Source organism: Chiloscyllium plagiosum, chromosome 26 (assembly GCF_004010195.1).
Source record: "Chiloscyllium plagiosum isolate BGI_BamShark_2017 chromosome 26, ASM401019v2, whole genome shotgun sequence".
NCBI lineage: Eukaryota > Metazoa > Chordata > Chondrichthyes > Orectolobiformes > Hemiscylliidae > Chiloscyllium > Chiloscyllium plagiosum.
In genome coordinates, this window is record NC_057735.1 from 2,105,823 (window position 1) to 2,121,128 (window position 15,306).

Consider the following 15,306-nt stretch of genomic DNA (forward strand, 5'->3'; position numbering starts at 1 on the left):
AGAGGCTGAGAGGTGACCTTAGAGGTTTACAAAATTGAGGGCATAGATAGGATAAATAGACAAAGTCATTTCCCTGGGGTCGGAGAGTCCAGAACTAGAGGGTATAGGTTTAGGATGAGAGGGGAAAGATATAAAAGAGACTTAAGTGGCAACTTTTTCGTGCAGAGGGTGGTACGTGTATGGAATGAGCTGCCAGAGAATGTTGTGGAGGCTGGTACAATTGCATCATTTAAGAGGCATTTGGATGGGTATATAAATAGGAAGGGTTTAAAGGGATATGGGCCGGGTGCTGGCAGGTGGGACTAGATTGGGTTGGGATATCTGGTCGGCAAGGGTGGGTTGGACCGAGGGGTCTATTTCCATGCCGTACATCTGAGTCTGACATCACCAACCCAAGGAATCTCAAGCATATAAGTAGAAAGCTTCACCACTGGTGCTTCATCTGGAGGCTCACTGATGTTACCTAGTATGGTGAAACATCTGAAAGCAAACCTTCCAGCTCAGTGAGCAAACTATATCCCGTGCCTACTTATATCCACATTCTTGAATGATTAAATCAAAAATAGTTATTAGATTAGATTCCCTACAGTGTGGAAACAGGCCCTTTGGCCCAACCAGTCCACACCGACCCTCCAAAGAGTAACCTACACAGACCCATTTCCCTCTAAATGACACACTTAACACTATGGACAATTTAGCATGGCCAATTCACCTGACCTGCACATTTTTGGACTGTGGGAGGAAACCAGAGCATCCGGAGGAAACCCACGCAGACACTGGGAGAATGTGCAAACTCCACACAGACTGGAATTGAACCTGGGACCCTGGTGCTGTGAGGCTACAGTGCTAACCACTGTGCCACAGTGTTCTCAAATCCGAAACCCTCCTGCTTGATATTCTGTTTTGAATTGGTACTTGGAAAAGGCATGAATCGAGAAGAAATGATGTGGTAGAGGGAATGAAGATTTGGCAGGAAGGGACTGAGCATAAAGCTCCCCCTTCTATTAGCTACCGAGGAGGTCACATACAGATTAAAGTTTTCTTCTAATGTAATAGTTCACAAACTGAAAGCATGTTACTACTTCTCAGTGTCCTATTTCCAAATCCCACGAGTCATCTTTGTCGCACTCCCAGATAATGGGAAGTGTTGTATGTGCATTTTTCTGTCTGTAAAAACCAGATTTTGCTACACAAGAGGCTTAAGATAGATAAAGAGAACATATTTGATGTCAGCTGGTTCAGTCCCAACTTCTATCTCCTTTTTTGGTGCTAGTCACTGTGCCCAGAGCTGTACTGACTATTGATTTAACCTAATTAAGTTGGTAATATCAATGGGCCAATAATTCAGAGCCTTAAGTTAATGGACTAGTTTAAATCAAAGCAGCTAGAAACTCTAATGACTGTGAAACTCCCATTTATTGTTGTAAAAGCCTGGTTCACTCATTTTCTTTAGGGAAGGTAGTCTCCTGCTCTTAGTTGTAAGTCAGACTGGGTATCTCCAGATCCACAATGATGTGGTTGGCTCTTGGCGACCCTCTGGAAATAGGCTGAGTGTGGTACTCAATTTAAGCACAGTTAGGAATGGGCAACAAGAGCTGAAACAGTAGAGAATCACTGTTAGAACAGCATCCAAACAGTGTCTTTTATAACACATCAATAATTATTTTATTATTCTGGCTTGTCTCAATGCTGCACTTGTGAATGTTCACCCTCTGAATATCTGCTCTTTTCCAGGTCGTTTCTCTTGGCACCCAGCTTGCATGACTACAGCTGTAAGTGTTATGCTTTGTAGCCCGCAGATAATTTGAAACAGAAGTATTCCAGTGCTCTGAAATAAAGAAAAGAGAATGTTTAATGTACTGATTAATTCAGTGAATTTCTTTTGTGTGCAGTTATTGCAACATGCAGATTTTACCTTTTCTGTAGGATTGTCATTGAGGTCTACAGCATAGGTGTCCCAGAATCCTTGAACCATTTGTGAAATTTCAATCCTGTTCCCATCCTGAGTTAATAACTAGAAGGATCTTGGGATTTAGTTTTAATTTTGCTTTATCCACCAGTGAGGTATTGACAGGACCCCCTTTCCAAACCAAACTGGGTACTGAATTCTCAGGCAGGCCTTTTAAATGAGTACAAACAGACCATTGTTACATGTGTTTGAAGACCAGGGGTGCAGACCTTGGGGCCTGCTGGTTTTGAACCTGTACAGATGTGGAGTGACTCTTAACAAGAATATTGTGTCCTGTACATTGGATAAGCAAAATCTCACTTCTCTGAGGGAGCCCAAAAAGCTAGCTATCTGGTGAAAGAATAATGATTTTTCACAATGATTTTTAAAGGTTTCTCTGTCTGCATACACTTTGTGCCAGCTGTTCTTGTAGCAGTTTCAACGTTTACATTCATAAATCACAGCTTCCTACTTAAACTGCTTGTATTCTGATCTCTTAAGATATTGAAGTTGCAACCGTGAGTAGCAGGGTTTAACTCTTTGTGTGTGTAAATTTATGATTACATCATAAGGCAAGAATGTTTGGCATTAAAATAGGGCTAATTACATCTGTGTATTTTGCACTCTAATCACACCTGATAGTTATGAATAGTCTTGACTCCCGAAGCCCCTCTTGTTCTGCTCTTTAAAGCTGTCTTGCTTGACCAAAGTTTTGATCACCTGGTCTTAATTTGTGCCTCCATGGTAAATAGATTTAGTAAAGTTCCTGTGAGGGGCTTTGGGACTTTCACCACATCAAAGATGTCAAATAAATTGTTAAACTGAAAGAACTACGGATGCTGTAAATCAGAAACAAAACGTTTCAGGTTGAGTAACCCTTCCTCAGAACCAAAAGAGATGGTCTATTTTAAAATAAAAAAAACGTTAGGAACAGTGTGATGACACTGACAATTGTGACAGCAACAGTCTGTCTAACAAACCTTGCTTAATTCAAATCATGGGAGAAAGCTGGGAATTAATGAATTCATCCTCTGCTGATTGGAAAGAAATGGGTGGATTTCTGGCTCAATTTATCTGTCCTTTTACTGGAAGGGGATTGAAATGCAAGGACAAGATGGACTTGTTACATTTGCGTGGGGTTTTTGGTGAAACGCAACTAATGTGCAATTTTGGACTCCATGTCAAGGAAGAATATGTTTTACATTGAAGGCAGTGCAGCAAAGGCTTACTGCATTGATGTGTCTGGATGACTGGCTGAGTAAATTGGTTCTCTACTCTGGTGTTTAAAAGAATGAGGTGATGTAACTGAAACATATTAGATGTTGACTGGACTCAAAAAGGTTAACACTTAGATTTTAACTCCTCTCTGGGGAATTTAGAACATGGGGTCATTATCTTAGGATAAGTGGGCCAGCCATTTAGAATTGAGATGAGAAATGTCTTCACTCAAATTAACCTTTTGAATTATCCCCAAACATTCTGGATAATCAGTTCTCATTTAAGGCTGAAATGGATGGGTTTTGGTTCCTTTGAGGAGGAAGGGTTATGAGGAGCAGGCAGGGCATCAGCTGTGATTGTATCAAATGGGATGGAACAGGCTAAAGGAGCTGTACACTTTTATTCCTTATGTTATTATTTCTGCTCGGGCTAATTTGGTGTCAGAAGTGCTTGAAAACATTTTCCTTGATGCACGCATGAACTGCTTTAATAAGATGTAAGTGCAGTATTCCAACACTAATGTCAACAGCCCTTGCTCAGTTGCTTTCCTAGATTCAGTAGAGCTGCTATTTCCCAAAAAAAAAGCCATCTCTCACATTGGCCTTATTGGTTTTCCACAGGTACCCTTTACAAGTTACAGCTACACGTGTGAAAGATGTGCACTAAAAGTATGGACTGGTGTGACTTAGACACGGTCTACACTGGACTCTTGCTTTTGTTTCTTGGGACAGTGACTCTGTATGCCACGTTTCCCAGCTCCCACTGAATGCTTCACTCCACAAATAATACATGGATTTCATTAGAGCAAGGTGTCTGGAGTACAAGCAAGCATCTCTCTGCTTTCCCCTAACTGTATTGCGTAGACTTAAACATAGACTAATTTGATAAACCTGTAAGCCGTGGATTGTGAAAGATGGGACTTTTACATAATGCAGAGTTGTGTTGATGTTGTCAGTTGCATTTTCCTGAGTCAGGTTGATGGGATGTGTAGGCATAGAACATTCTTCCATGGCTCGGTTCTCTGCTTTCAAAGGGAAGCAGTTGCCATTTATCTAGGGAGGTGTGAAATTATGGATGTCATTTGGAGGTGGCCACGGCTGTAATAGCCATGGAAAATTGTGGATTGTGAATCTTGTGACCTGACTTAGTGACACCAGTCCTAGCAGTGCTCCATTGAATTGACACAGTGAACATAAATGCAGAACACAGGCCACTCTGTCACTTTGCAGCAACTATGACAGTTGTGGCATTGTTGGAAATCAGGTTGCCTCATGGCTTCTACCAGAGCAGAGAAGGAAATGTTAATTATTATGGTTTGGCAATGTATTTCATAAAATTTGGATAATGAAAAGCTCAGTTTGTGTTGAAATGTTCAGTTCATGAAAGGCTGCAATAGCAAGCAGTGTGCAAGTTTGCTTTGGTGAAAACTAAGATGTTTAAATCCTTTTCCTCACTCTGTTGCTGGTATGTGGAAAATATCTACACAAAGAAATAACCAAGGATCTATGTGATCCTTGTTGGGTTATGGCAACTTCCATGTAGACTGAAGGAGCACTAGGTCCAATTGTTGCTCGAAGCCAATCTGGTCCAGTTGAGGAACTATCGGTGATTCCTATGAGATGTGCAACTTGTTGGTATCGGTTAAGGGCAGAATCAGTCCCACCAGTCATGGCCTGGCGATGAGTTCGTAGAATTCTCTACAGTGTGGAAGCAGGCCAATTCGGCCCGTCGAGTGCACACTGATCCTCTGAAGAGCATCCCATCCCCCTACCAGCCCAGCCCCCTACCGCAGCCCTGAATTTCCCTTGGCTAATCCATCTAGGCTGCACATCCCCAGACTTCATGCAGCAATTTAGTGTGGCCAATCCACCCCAACCTGCAAATCTTTGGACTGTGGAGGAAACCAGAGCACTCGGAGGAAACCCACATGGACATGGGAGAATGTGCAAACTTCACACAGGCAGTTGCCTGAGGCTGGAATCAATCCTGGGTTTCTGGTGCTGTGAGGCAACAGTGTTAATCACCTAGCTACTATGTTGCCTACTGACAGCATTATGTAGGGTAGCACATTATGAATGGTCAATTATCCAAAATACCAGAGGTTGCAGGTGCTGTTTAGCATAACTGCATCATGTGGATGTTTGCTTTTTAATTTTTAATTCCTGTGTTAACAACAGATGCTTGAACTTAGTGCACTGTTAACATTGTAAAGCCCATCCCAAAACACTTTGCAAAAGTGTCATCAAACAGGATTTGACACAGTGATTTTAGGTTAGATAGTCAGATGTTAGGCCAGAGTTAGGGTTTTAAGAAAAAGACATTTTGGGAATGACTCTTGGAGTTTAGGGGTCTTGGCCATTGAAGTCATGGCAGTCAATAGTGGAGTGCTGAGGATCAGGGATGCTGAAAGGATTAGAACTACAGCAATGAATTGTCAGTCTAACCCCATAGCAACCTGACATCAAGGTTGGATTGAAGCTGATTTCATTGACTTTGTGCCTGTTTTGTTTTTCCAGGTTTGTTTTTGTATGACTGAGGCCATTCTGACCTTTTCACTGGACAGTTCACCCTTCTTCTTTTGTTCGATTAAAGCCAAGGTACGAATTCACTGGATGATGCAAGTCTTTGCCGCCATTTTTGGCTCAGTCGGTCTTATCTTCATTGTCTCCAGCAAGAACATCTCCGAGTCTCTGCACCTGACCTCATGGCACAGCTTCCTCGGCCTAGGGACTCTGATCGCAGTCTGTGGCCAGCTACTGTGTGGACTCTTCCTTTTGTTTCCACAATTAATTAACACTTACTCTGTGGCCCGGCTACGGCTTTATCATGCTACATGTGGTTTGGTGACTTATCTGATGGCCACAGCTACAGTGGTACTGGGTCTGTGCTCAGATTGGTTCAAATCCCAGGTTAACGGAGTTTTGTGGTACATTTGTTTGATTGTACCAGTAATTCCAGCTCTCGTCATCATGAACCAAATCAACAATGGCTACCTCTCCAAGAAGAAAATAGAGATTTGATGTGTCACTGTTAACAGTTATTGCCGCAGGCAGTGTGAACACCACCTCTCAGTTATACCAAATAAGAATGAACCTGAAACCTAATGTGAAGCTGGCAGAGTAATTCAGCAATTGATTGGCCTGAGCAAATAACTTTCTCACTTGAACAAGCTTTTAAAAATCTTTAGTACTGTATTTTCACCATTGATTCCACATTTGGCTTGGTGGCAACTGGGAATAACTGTTGCTTTTGGCAAATTGCTGCCTTCCTGCTCACTGTAGGCTCTGATAATTGCAATTCTAATTGCTAATGGGGGCAATTGATTTTTAAGTTAAGGATCAGATGGATATAAACAAGCATCTTTGTGAATTGCTATTTGGACATTGCTGCTGTGAATTGGGAGGGTGATTATATGCTTGATGTTCTAAGCACCTTGAACACACTATATTACATGAGAGTTGCAAAACCTTTGCGGCAGAGGGAGGAGGAATCTAGTCAACTGGATCACTCAGTTTGCTACACTGTACTGCCTGTCAAAATATAGCAAATATTTAAAATCACAAAGTGCAGCAACATATGCCGATTTATTTTTGTATTTGTATAACTGTTAACAGTGAATGATAATATTACTCTTAGGATAAATAAGCAGTGCTGCATCTCAAATAATTCTTTAAGTTGTTGCAATCTGAGGTTTCCGATCCTTTGCACCATGTCTAGAGCTTCGTTACAGATATAATCAATCCTGTGAAATAATCAAGTTGTTAAATTATACTCGTGAACTTTGTTCGGGCCTCTCTGCTCCTTTAGGGAATGAATAAGGTTTGTGATTAGCTTGTGTGTGAGAGAGTCGAATAACGTTATACTCATTTGTTGTGCTGCATGTGACTTTATCCTCCAGTAGCTTGGTTTTGTTACAAATTTCAGGATTTAAAAAAAAATCTATTTCTTCAAGCAGCCTAATAGAACTTAAACTTAGGCACTGGAATTAATTGGATAGTCAGAAGGAGTCACCCACCATGATCTAAAGTATGTTCCAGCTACAGTCAAGACAGGGAGAGAGTGGGAGTTACAATTAGATCTAATTAAGGGGTTCAGAGGGTTTATATGTAGAATAATGGATACCTAGGAACAAGTTACAGATTGTAATACATCAGTAATTGGAGTTATATGTAGAGCAACAAAAATCTGGAAATTAGTTACAGCTTGGATTGTTGAAGCTGAATGTGCAGTTCATGCCACATTCGATTAATTAAGTCAATAGCTGGGCAATAATAATGTTTGTTGGAACTTATCAAGTCTTTAATTATAGAGCTTAACTCAATGTATTGCTGAAATTGCACAGACTGATGGTTTAGAGAGCGAGTGCGTCACTGCTGGAATTGAGAGATCCTTGTTGTTCTGGGAATTCCAGGTACAGGCAGTGAAAAGGATGACAATCTCAATTCAGTTTCTGATGTGCCACAACTCAGGCTTGATCCTAATTTCATCCCTGTGTGCTTAGCTGATCTAGAAAATGGGAATGGTGCAATTGTATGAGAAGGTATACTTTTTGTTTTTGGAGCTTTATTGAAAAATGAAAGACCTCAGTTGTACTGAGTTTATTTGTCCTTGAATTGGGCAGTGAGTATGCTTGCCACTGCCTTGTTTTCAGCAATAACTCCTGTACTATATTAATGACCAAACTTTTCCAGAAATTTAAACTATGCAGTCAATATCCTGGACTATCAGGCATTTTGAAATTGCTTCTTTTTTACTTAATATTTTATATCTAATTAGCTGCAAGTGCTAAGTTGGTCCGAAAGGTTGCAGTATATTTTTTTAAACAAAAAGTCTGGTTTCTGATCTAGCTTTAGTTGTACCAGAGTTGAATCTTGGCTATATTGTATGTGGCTCAGTAACTTAACTTTATGCATGATTGGAGAGGAATTAATATCAGGCCGGCATCGTGCCCATTTTACTTTTCTGTATTGTAAGGATCCTTTATTCTCGGAGGCAGCTTTGTTCTCTTGCAATGTCTATTTGCTGGCACCAGAGGTTGTAGTTCCCCAGGCTTTTAAACGAGGCTTGAATGTTACTTACATTCAAGTAACATTGTATGAACCTCTCACTTTGCCCCTACTTTGCAATGATTTTTGAATGAATGCAATCAAATAATGATCCTTTATCTGATCTGTACACTTTCCAAATAATGGGGTGACTAGAAAAATCACAACAGCTTAAAGATAATGTGCAGAAAACGGGCATGGTTTCAAGCAGATTGAATGCTTGTTGAATATGGGGCAGATGTTATACTGTCGGAAACAAAACCTTTGTTAGAATGTTTGATTGCTGTCTCTGCCGTTGCCCTTCTCTAACACCTAAAAGCCACATGACTTACCCAGTCTGGTGTTTGCAATGGGACCTTATAATACAATTGAAGCGGTTTGCTGGCGATGTCAAACAGGTGGATTGTTCTGTTAGTGGCTCACCCTGAGCTATATCCTCCAACAGTACTTAATAAATAGCACCAGCTATAGCTTCTCCATCACTAACAAAGGTTTTCAACTTTTTCTTTCAAGTTTGATCCTCAGTGAATACTGTACATACATGTATAATGGACTCATGGTGCATATGATCTTAAATTAAAGTCAGCCGGTCCACTTAGAAGCTTCTATGTTAAAGGAAGTTGCAGGCTGGCTAAGCACATAAACCCCAATTTTTATAATGTGCAGTTTACACGCTAGGTTCTTTAATCAGGCTATTGAATGGCATTTCAGATTGATTGCTGTGTGAAGTCTGACAGTGAAGCACTTCAATGCGGCACTAGCTTATCAGGCAGGATTATGCACTGCACGCTTTGTTCAGTTTGTAAGGTGGCGTGAATCCCAAATGAGATGGGTCATTCAGCTTACTTGAATTCTTCCACTGTGCCTCCTACTGTCTTCATAATCCCCCCTCCCCAAATATACCGCTGGTATGATTACCTAGTTGCACTGTAAGTGTTTCCACGGTTTCACCTGCAGCCCTCTACAAGCTGACATGAGCAGTATGATTTGAATATTAATGTAAAGTTCAAACTCTTTCCTCCTGCTGGGTTTCCTACTACCTAAGAATCCAATGAGTCATTTGGATTTTATGATTTAATCTATTTAAAGCGCTCTCTAACATAAGAATATAATCTTTTCAAAAACTTGCAGCCTGTCATTTTCCCAGCCACCTGTTTGTTCCTCGACCCTGTCTTCGGTGAATAATTGAATACAAAACAGAGGTAATTAGCTCAATCACTGCACCGTGCTGAGTAAGCTGATTCCTGGTTTTACTTATGCTAGTGTGAAGTAACCATAGTCAGGCCAGGATTCTCATCCCTTGTTCCTGTCAAGTAACCCCACAGAGCCTGTGTGCATGCCGAAAGCATATTAGATAAATACCGAAATGAGGTCAATCGCGATATCACTTGTGGGCAAATAGCCCACATAAGCTGTAACCCTCAATTTGGGAGTTCGATGACAAGTATAGGCTGGATGCTTGCAACTGTTTTGACCAAAATGAGTACCTTAGACCTGTCGTAAATGTGTGGTACTGAGTTGTTTAGGAATGAAATCAGGAAGCAAGCACAGGATAGTGGAAATTTGCAATACATGTCCTCCCAAAAACCTGTGCATGGTCATGGACAGTGGCAGGTGTTAAGCATGGTGCATTCAGTGGAAGAATTAAGACTAAGGTCAATGGAATTTTTTTAGGCCACGTCTTATATTTAAGCAATTCCTACTATTTAAATCAAATGACAAGGACCAATTTAAAGAGTCCAATCTATTGAAGATCGGTAACATACCTGCAAGTTTCAGACTTTTAACCAAACTGATTTTATTTATGAGAAATGAAAACTAACTTTATTTTTGAAAAGTATCAGATTTTAATTAATGTTTGAGGAGAATGCTATGTTTTCATGTACTAAAAATAAAATGGCTCTTTGATTTGATTGTGCACGTAAACTGAACAATTACTGTGGTCTGTCCTTTGAAATCTGTTATTTGATGACACTGATGGCTTTTTACCATTAATGGGATGTGAGCATTGCTAACAATGTCAGTGTGAGCTGCCTTTTTAGGGACTAACTCAGTTTAGCTCTATCACGGGTGTATGAATTTGCATTCTTCCTTTTGAACCATGAAAATGGACTGAAGCACTTTGCACTGATCATATCAGGAGCACAAGGTAGTGTAAGGTTAATCAGCTGTAAATTCACAGTGACACTTCTTACTTGTGCAGCAAGAGAAAGAATGGGTCCATTGGCCCCTGGGTTTGTTTCATCGTACAATTGGATGCTTTAAAATGTGCTGTATAAATGGGGCAGGGAAAAGGCAGTCACGCAGCCACCGCCACTGCATCTGACCCCCCCCCCCCCCCCAAAAAAATACTGAAGTCTGTTTAGTTCTGTCAGATTCCCCACGACTGTTTTTAAAATTAATCCTTTCAGCTAGTACCCTTCTAACCCTGGTGCCATTGATCGATAACACATTGTGGTGTTTGTTGTCATTAGGGATTATTGTGTTTTAAAATGTGGTCAGTCTTGCTATTGAATTCAATTTTGTGCATAGCAAGATCCTACACGTGGCATCAGAAATCAATGACCTAAGCTCTTGACCATGTTGGCTGAGCCAAGACTTCCTGACCCTGTTGAGATAATGCCATAGGGCCGTACTACCTATGACATCTGACTGACTTGTGGAGAGTCACTTTTGTTTAGTATCAAGCCGAACATGGAACTGTCCCTGACAGAGAGTTGCAGTGTGAGCTGCAATGTGTGTTCTACTCATTATAACCTACAAGTTTTGGATTTTATTTGTATTGCCTGTTAGTTTCTGATGAGCTTTCAAACTTTGTTACAGGTTTCCACAACTCTAATCTATTGAATAATAAAAGTTAGGCTTATGTTGTACAGCTGTATTGAAATAAGATTGCACTAAAGTTATAATTTTTTTAAAAAATGATTATGTACTTTGCACCATCCTTTAAAATGTTCCTTTAATAAAGGATATCTTGGTTTCTTGAATTGCGCAGAGGTCTTTCCATTTGAATGGTTTTCTTCCAGCTTCATAAAAACAATCACAAATGCCAGGCTGTCAATTCTGCCAATGTTCAAGGGGTTTGAGGAATAGTCACCTCGTAAACATAATGTTCACCTAAGCTTGCAGCAACAAGGTCACATGTGAGACACATTAAGCATACTTGTGCACAAAAACCAAGGCTGACTTGTCAGAGCAGTCGTGAGGGAATGGCAATGCTCCAAGTGCTGTCTTTCTGATGAGATACTAAACTGACGTTCTTTCAAAGAAATCACAGGGAGATCTCCCAATGTCCCTGTCAAAATACTTCCAGCTGTCCGTTAGTGCCATTTATGTGTACAGTTTGCTTTGCAAAATGTGACTGGACGCTTGGTGAAATGGTAAGGTTGAGGAGGGAGGGGTGGTGGCATATCAGTCCCCTTGTGATCCCGTTCCCCTTCCATCCTCATGCTGCATAGCACTGTCCAACTACCAACTTCATAAGGCAGAGAAAAACATTAGTGACTCTTCCGGGTGACTGATTTTCTGTCCTGGACCCACACTCCAGCATTGCTTCCACCACCATATGAGCCCATATTCTTAAATCCATTCAGTGCCCCAGTCCACACTACAGACCTGGGGGAAGTGGGACCCCTTGTCATGTGGCATAAGTGAGTGGAAAAAATCTGGGTAACTTATTGGAAAACATTGCTTCAGGAGGTAAGTAAATGAAAACCTGCTGTGACTGAAGTGTCCTCCGAGAAACTGGAAGAAATGCACTCTCCAATTTAATGCTTTATGCAAATACTTTGGATATTGGAGATATTCATGTTTGGTTGTTTAGGGGACGAGGTGGTGAATATGTAGTTGAGAATTCCACCGATTGTGTTTTTAGTTCTGTTCTGACAGAGGGGCACCCATGACCTGCCTCTTTGCCCCTCTTTATTACTGGCAGCATCCTTGAAGTCACCAAGAGTTAATGTTTAAAGATGACCTTTGCTCCAATATAAAGAGATCTTCATACGGTCATTTCCCCATCAACTTACAAAAGTGCACATGGTGCCAACTGGGATATCTAAATTTCTCCACAAAGTGGGTATGGGATGCAGGAGATGTTAAAACCTTACAGAAAGTGCAAAGCAGACTCATAGAATAATAACAAGAATGAGGGATTTTAGATACAAGGAAAGATTGGAGAGATCGGGCTTATTCTTCTTGGAGAAAGTGAGGACTGCAGATGCTGGAGACCAGAGTTGAAAAACATGCTGGAAAAACACAGCAGGCCGGGCAGGAGAATCGACGTTTCGGGCATAAGCCCTTCTTCAGGAATTCCTGAAGAAGGGCTTATGCCCGAAATGTCGATTCTCCTTCCCCCTCGGATGCTGCCTGGCCTGCTGTGTTTTTTCCAGCACCACATTTTTCAACTCTTATTCTCCTTGGAGCAGAGGAGATTTTAAGAGGTGACCTTTATTGAGGTGTTCAAAGTTATGAGCAACATTGACAGAGTAAAAAAGGATATTGTTTCCACTGGTTGGTAAGTCAGTAACTTGGGGTCACCATAGTGCGGCACAGTGGCTCAGTGGTTAGCACTGTTGCCTCACTGCTAGGGACCCTGGGTTCAATTCCAGCCTCGGGCGACTGTCAGTGTGGAGTTTGCACGTTCTCCCTGTGTTTGCGTGGCTTTCCTCCGGGTGCTCCAGTTTCCTTACACTGTCCAAAGATGTGCAGATTAGATAAATTGGCCATGCTAAATTGCCTATAGTAATCAGGGATGTGTAGGTTAGGTGCATTCGTCACAGGAAATGTAGGGTAACGGGTCTGGGTGCGATACACTTCAGAGGGTAGGTGTAGACTTGTTGGGCTGAAGGGCCTGTTTCCACACTAGAAATTCTAAAAATGCAAATTCTCATACATTTCCAAGGTTGTTAGGAGAGAGATGAGGAGAAACCTCTTAGTGTTGTTAGGATTTGGAATGTGCTGCCTGGGAGAGTGGGGGAGGAGGTTTCAAAAAGAGAGGTGGGGTATGTATTTGAAAGTGATGGAAGTTAGAGAGCTGTGAAGATGGGGCTGGAGAGTGGAGTGAGCTGGGTAGCTCTTTCAGGAGCCAGTACAGATATGGGCCAAGTGCTCTCCTGTATTGTAAAATTCTATGATTCTACGTACCTCTGGTTTTGTGAAGAATAATGTATTGGGAATTGTTAATCTGACAGTATTGCTCACTCACCAAGTGAGAATGGAGGATATCAAATCCCCCCCCAACACCCACTTCCCTAAGGATGAACATAATGCAGACTAGATTTTTAAAATCTGCATTTCTGTTGCAGCTTTCTGATATCCCTCAGCCAATTAAGTACTCTTCGATGTTAAAGTAAGACTTGCAAAAATCGCAATGTGATGATGACAAAGTAATGTATTTTTGTCTTGTTGATTAAGTGAATAACACTGGTTAGGGCAGCAGGAGATGTCCCGAGCTCCTCTTTGACTTATGCTAATGCATGTTTTGCACCCATCTGAGAAGGTAAATGAGGGCCTTAGTTTAACTCCTGGTCTGAGAACTGGCACCTCTGACAGTGTAGAATGTGTTTAGTATTGCCACTGTCTGTCACCTCTGGATGATGAGCTTGACTCTGTAATGGGATGGGTTTGCAGAGCCATGTGACCTGAACAGTGAGAGCTACTGAGTAATGTGGTGTGGGTAATGGGTCTCAGCCGCCTTATCTCAGAAGTGGGACAAAACCTCATCCTGGAGAAGCCTTCTCATTTTACACAAACAGACAAGCTTTTCAAACTATTGGTGTAGAATTGACCATATCTCATTCAAGGTTCTGACATTTCATGAATCGTCCACATCCCTTTGTTGTACATGAGATCTGTTTATTATAGAATTTGCGGACCAGGAGGCCATTCAGCATGCCTTGCTGGCTAAAATAAAAACAGGGAATGCTGGAGAAATTCAGCCGGTGTGCAGCATTCATGAAGAGAGAAACAGATCTGATCTGAAGAAGAATCTTTGGACTCAAAACGTTAACTCGTTGTGGGAAATGTGGCAGCCAGATTGATCCCACAAACTGCAATGAGATAATGTACAATCAGTTTTTGGTCAAGGATAAAAGTGGTCTCAGGGCACATTAGGAGATTCTCTTACCCTCTTCAATTAGTGTTACTGGATCGTTTCCTGACAGAATTTAATACCTCCATAACAAGAGGAAAGATAACTAATGAAGTATCGAATTGAACCCCTGGCATATGGTGTCTGCATTCAGCTGTCTGAGCTAGTCAAGGTGACATTATAGAAGATTACTAAGAGCAGCCTGATAACAGACAATGGAAAATTTGGTGACACCAGGACAGAAATGAGAAAACTGCAACATTAAAAACATGTATATAAAAAGTCGAGTGGAAAACCTAATGAAAGCCCAGGATCCCTTCTTTGTGCTGAAATGAATTTATTTGCAGCCAATAAACATCTCTCAAGCTTCATGTCTATTCCAGTTGGGTCAGTGGGTCTTGGTGAATGAGAAATTACCTGGAACTCAGCCAGTATAAAGCTTTTGTCCTTCAGGAAACAGAATTGTGATTACTGATCAAAGGGAATAATTACTGCACTGCTCTGATAGCATAAACATTGGATTATATTCAACTCATTTCTCTGAAATAAAAACCAAAAGAACGGCAGATGCTGTAAATCAGAAACAAAAAGATAAATTGCTGGCAAAGCTCAGCAGGTCTGGCAGCATCTGTGAAGAGAAGTCAGAGTTAACATTTTGGATCCGGTGACCATCAGAACCGAAGGTTTTGCTCTTGTTATTTGTTGAGTGTCATAATTGATTAGTCTTGGCAGTTCTTGCCCATGGCTACTTGTGCTGGCTTATGGCTGGCTTTCTCTTGACATTTGCCTTTCACTGCAGGAAATGTGACAGACTGTATTCGTTGCCTTTCATTCTGAAGTGCAAGTTGGTTTTGATTTTCTTTGGTGCCTTATCTCAAGAATATAAATATTTTTAGGGGACATGCCACTGACCAGAACAAGACTCCACTCATCAATAGAATCAACCTCGCCTATACACCTTGCCCCCACATCTGCAGCTACCCACCTTTTTACTTTATCCTTAACTC

At 41.2% G+C, this 15,306-nt stretch overlaps 1 protein-coding gene across 4 annotated transcripts in view; it reads left to right on the plus strand.

Annotated features, from left to right (window-relative positions):
• LOC122563023 (probable transmembrane reductase CYB561D1) overlaps nt 1-10,550 on the plus strand; it is a 12,259-nt gene extending 1,709 nt beyond the window's left edge. For 3 of the 4 annotated variants that reach the window (XM_043716333.1, XM_043716332.1, XM_043716331.1), the window contains exons 2-3: nt 1,735-1,772; nt 5,683-10,550. In XM_043716333.1, coding sequence (XP_043572268.1) covers nt 1,761-1,772; nt 5,683-6,186 — 516 coding nt within the window. In that variant the 5' untranslated portion in view covers nt 1,735-1,760 and the 3' untranslated portion in view covers nt 6,187-10,550. Of the gene's footprint in view, nt 1-341; nt 504-1,734; nt 1,773-5,682 lie in introns of those variants that run through there. The other variant, XM_043716334.1, reaches the window with a different exon arrangement.
• Nucleotides 10,551-15,306: the final 4,756 nt, after the last annotated feature.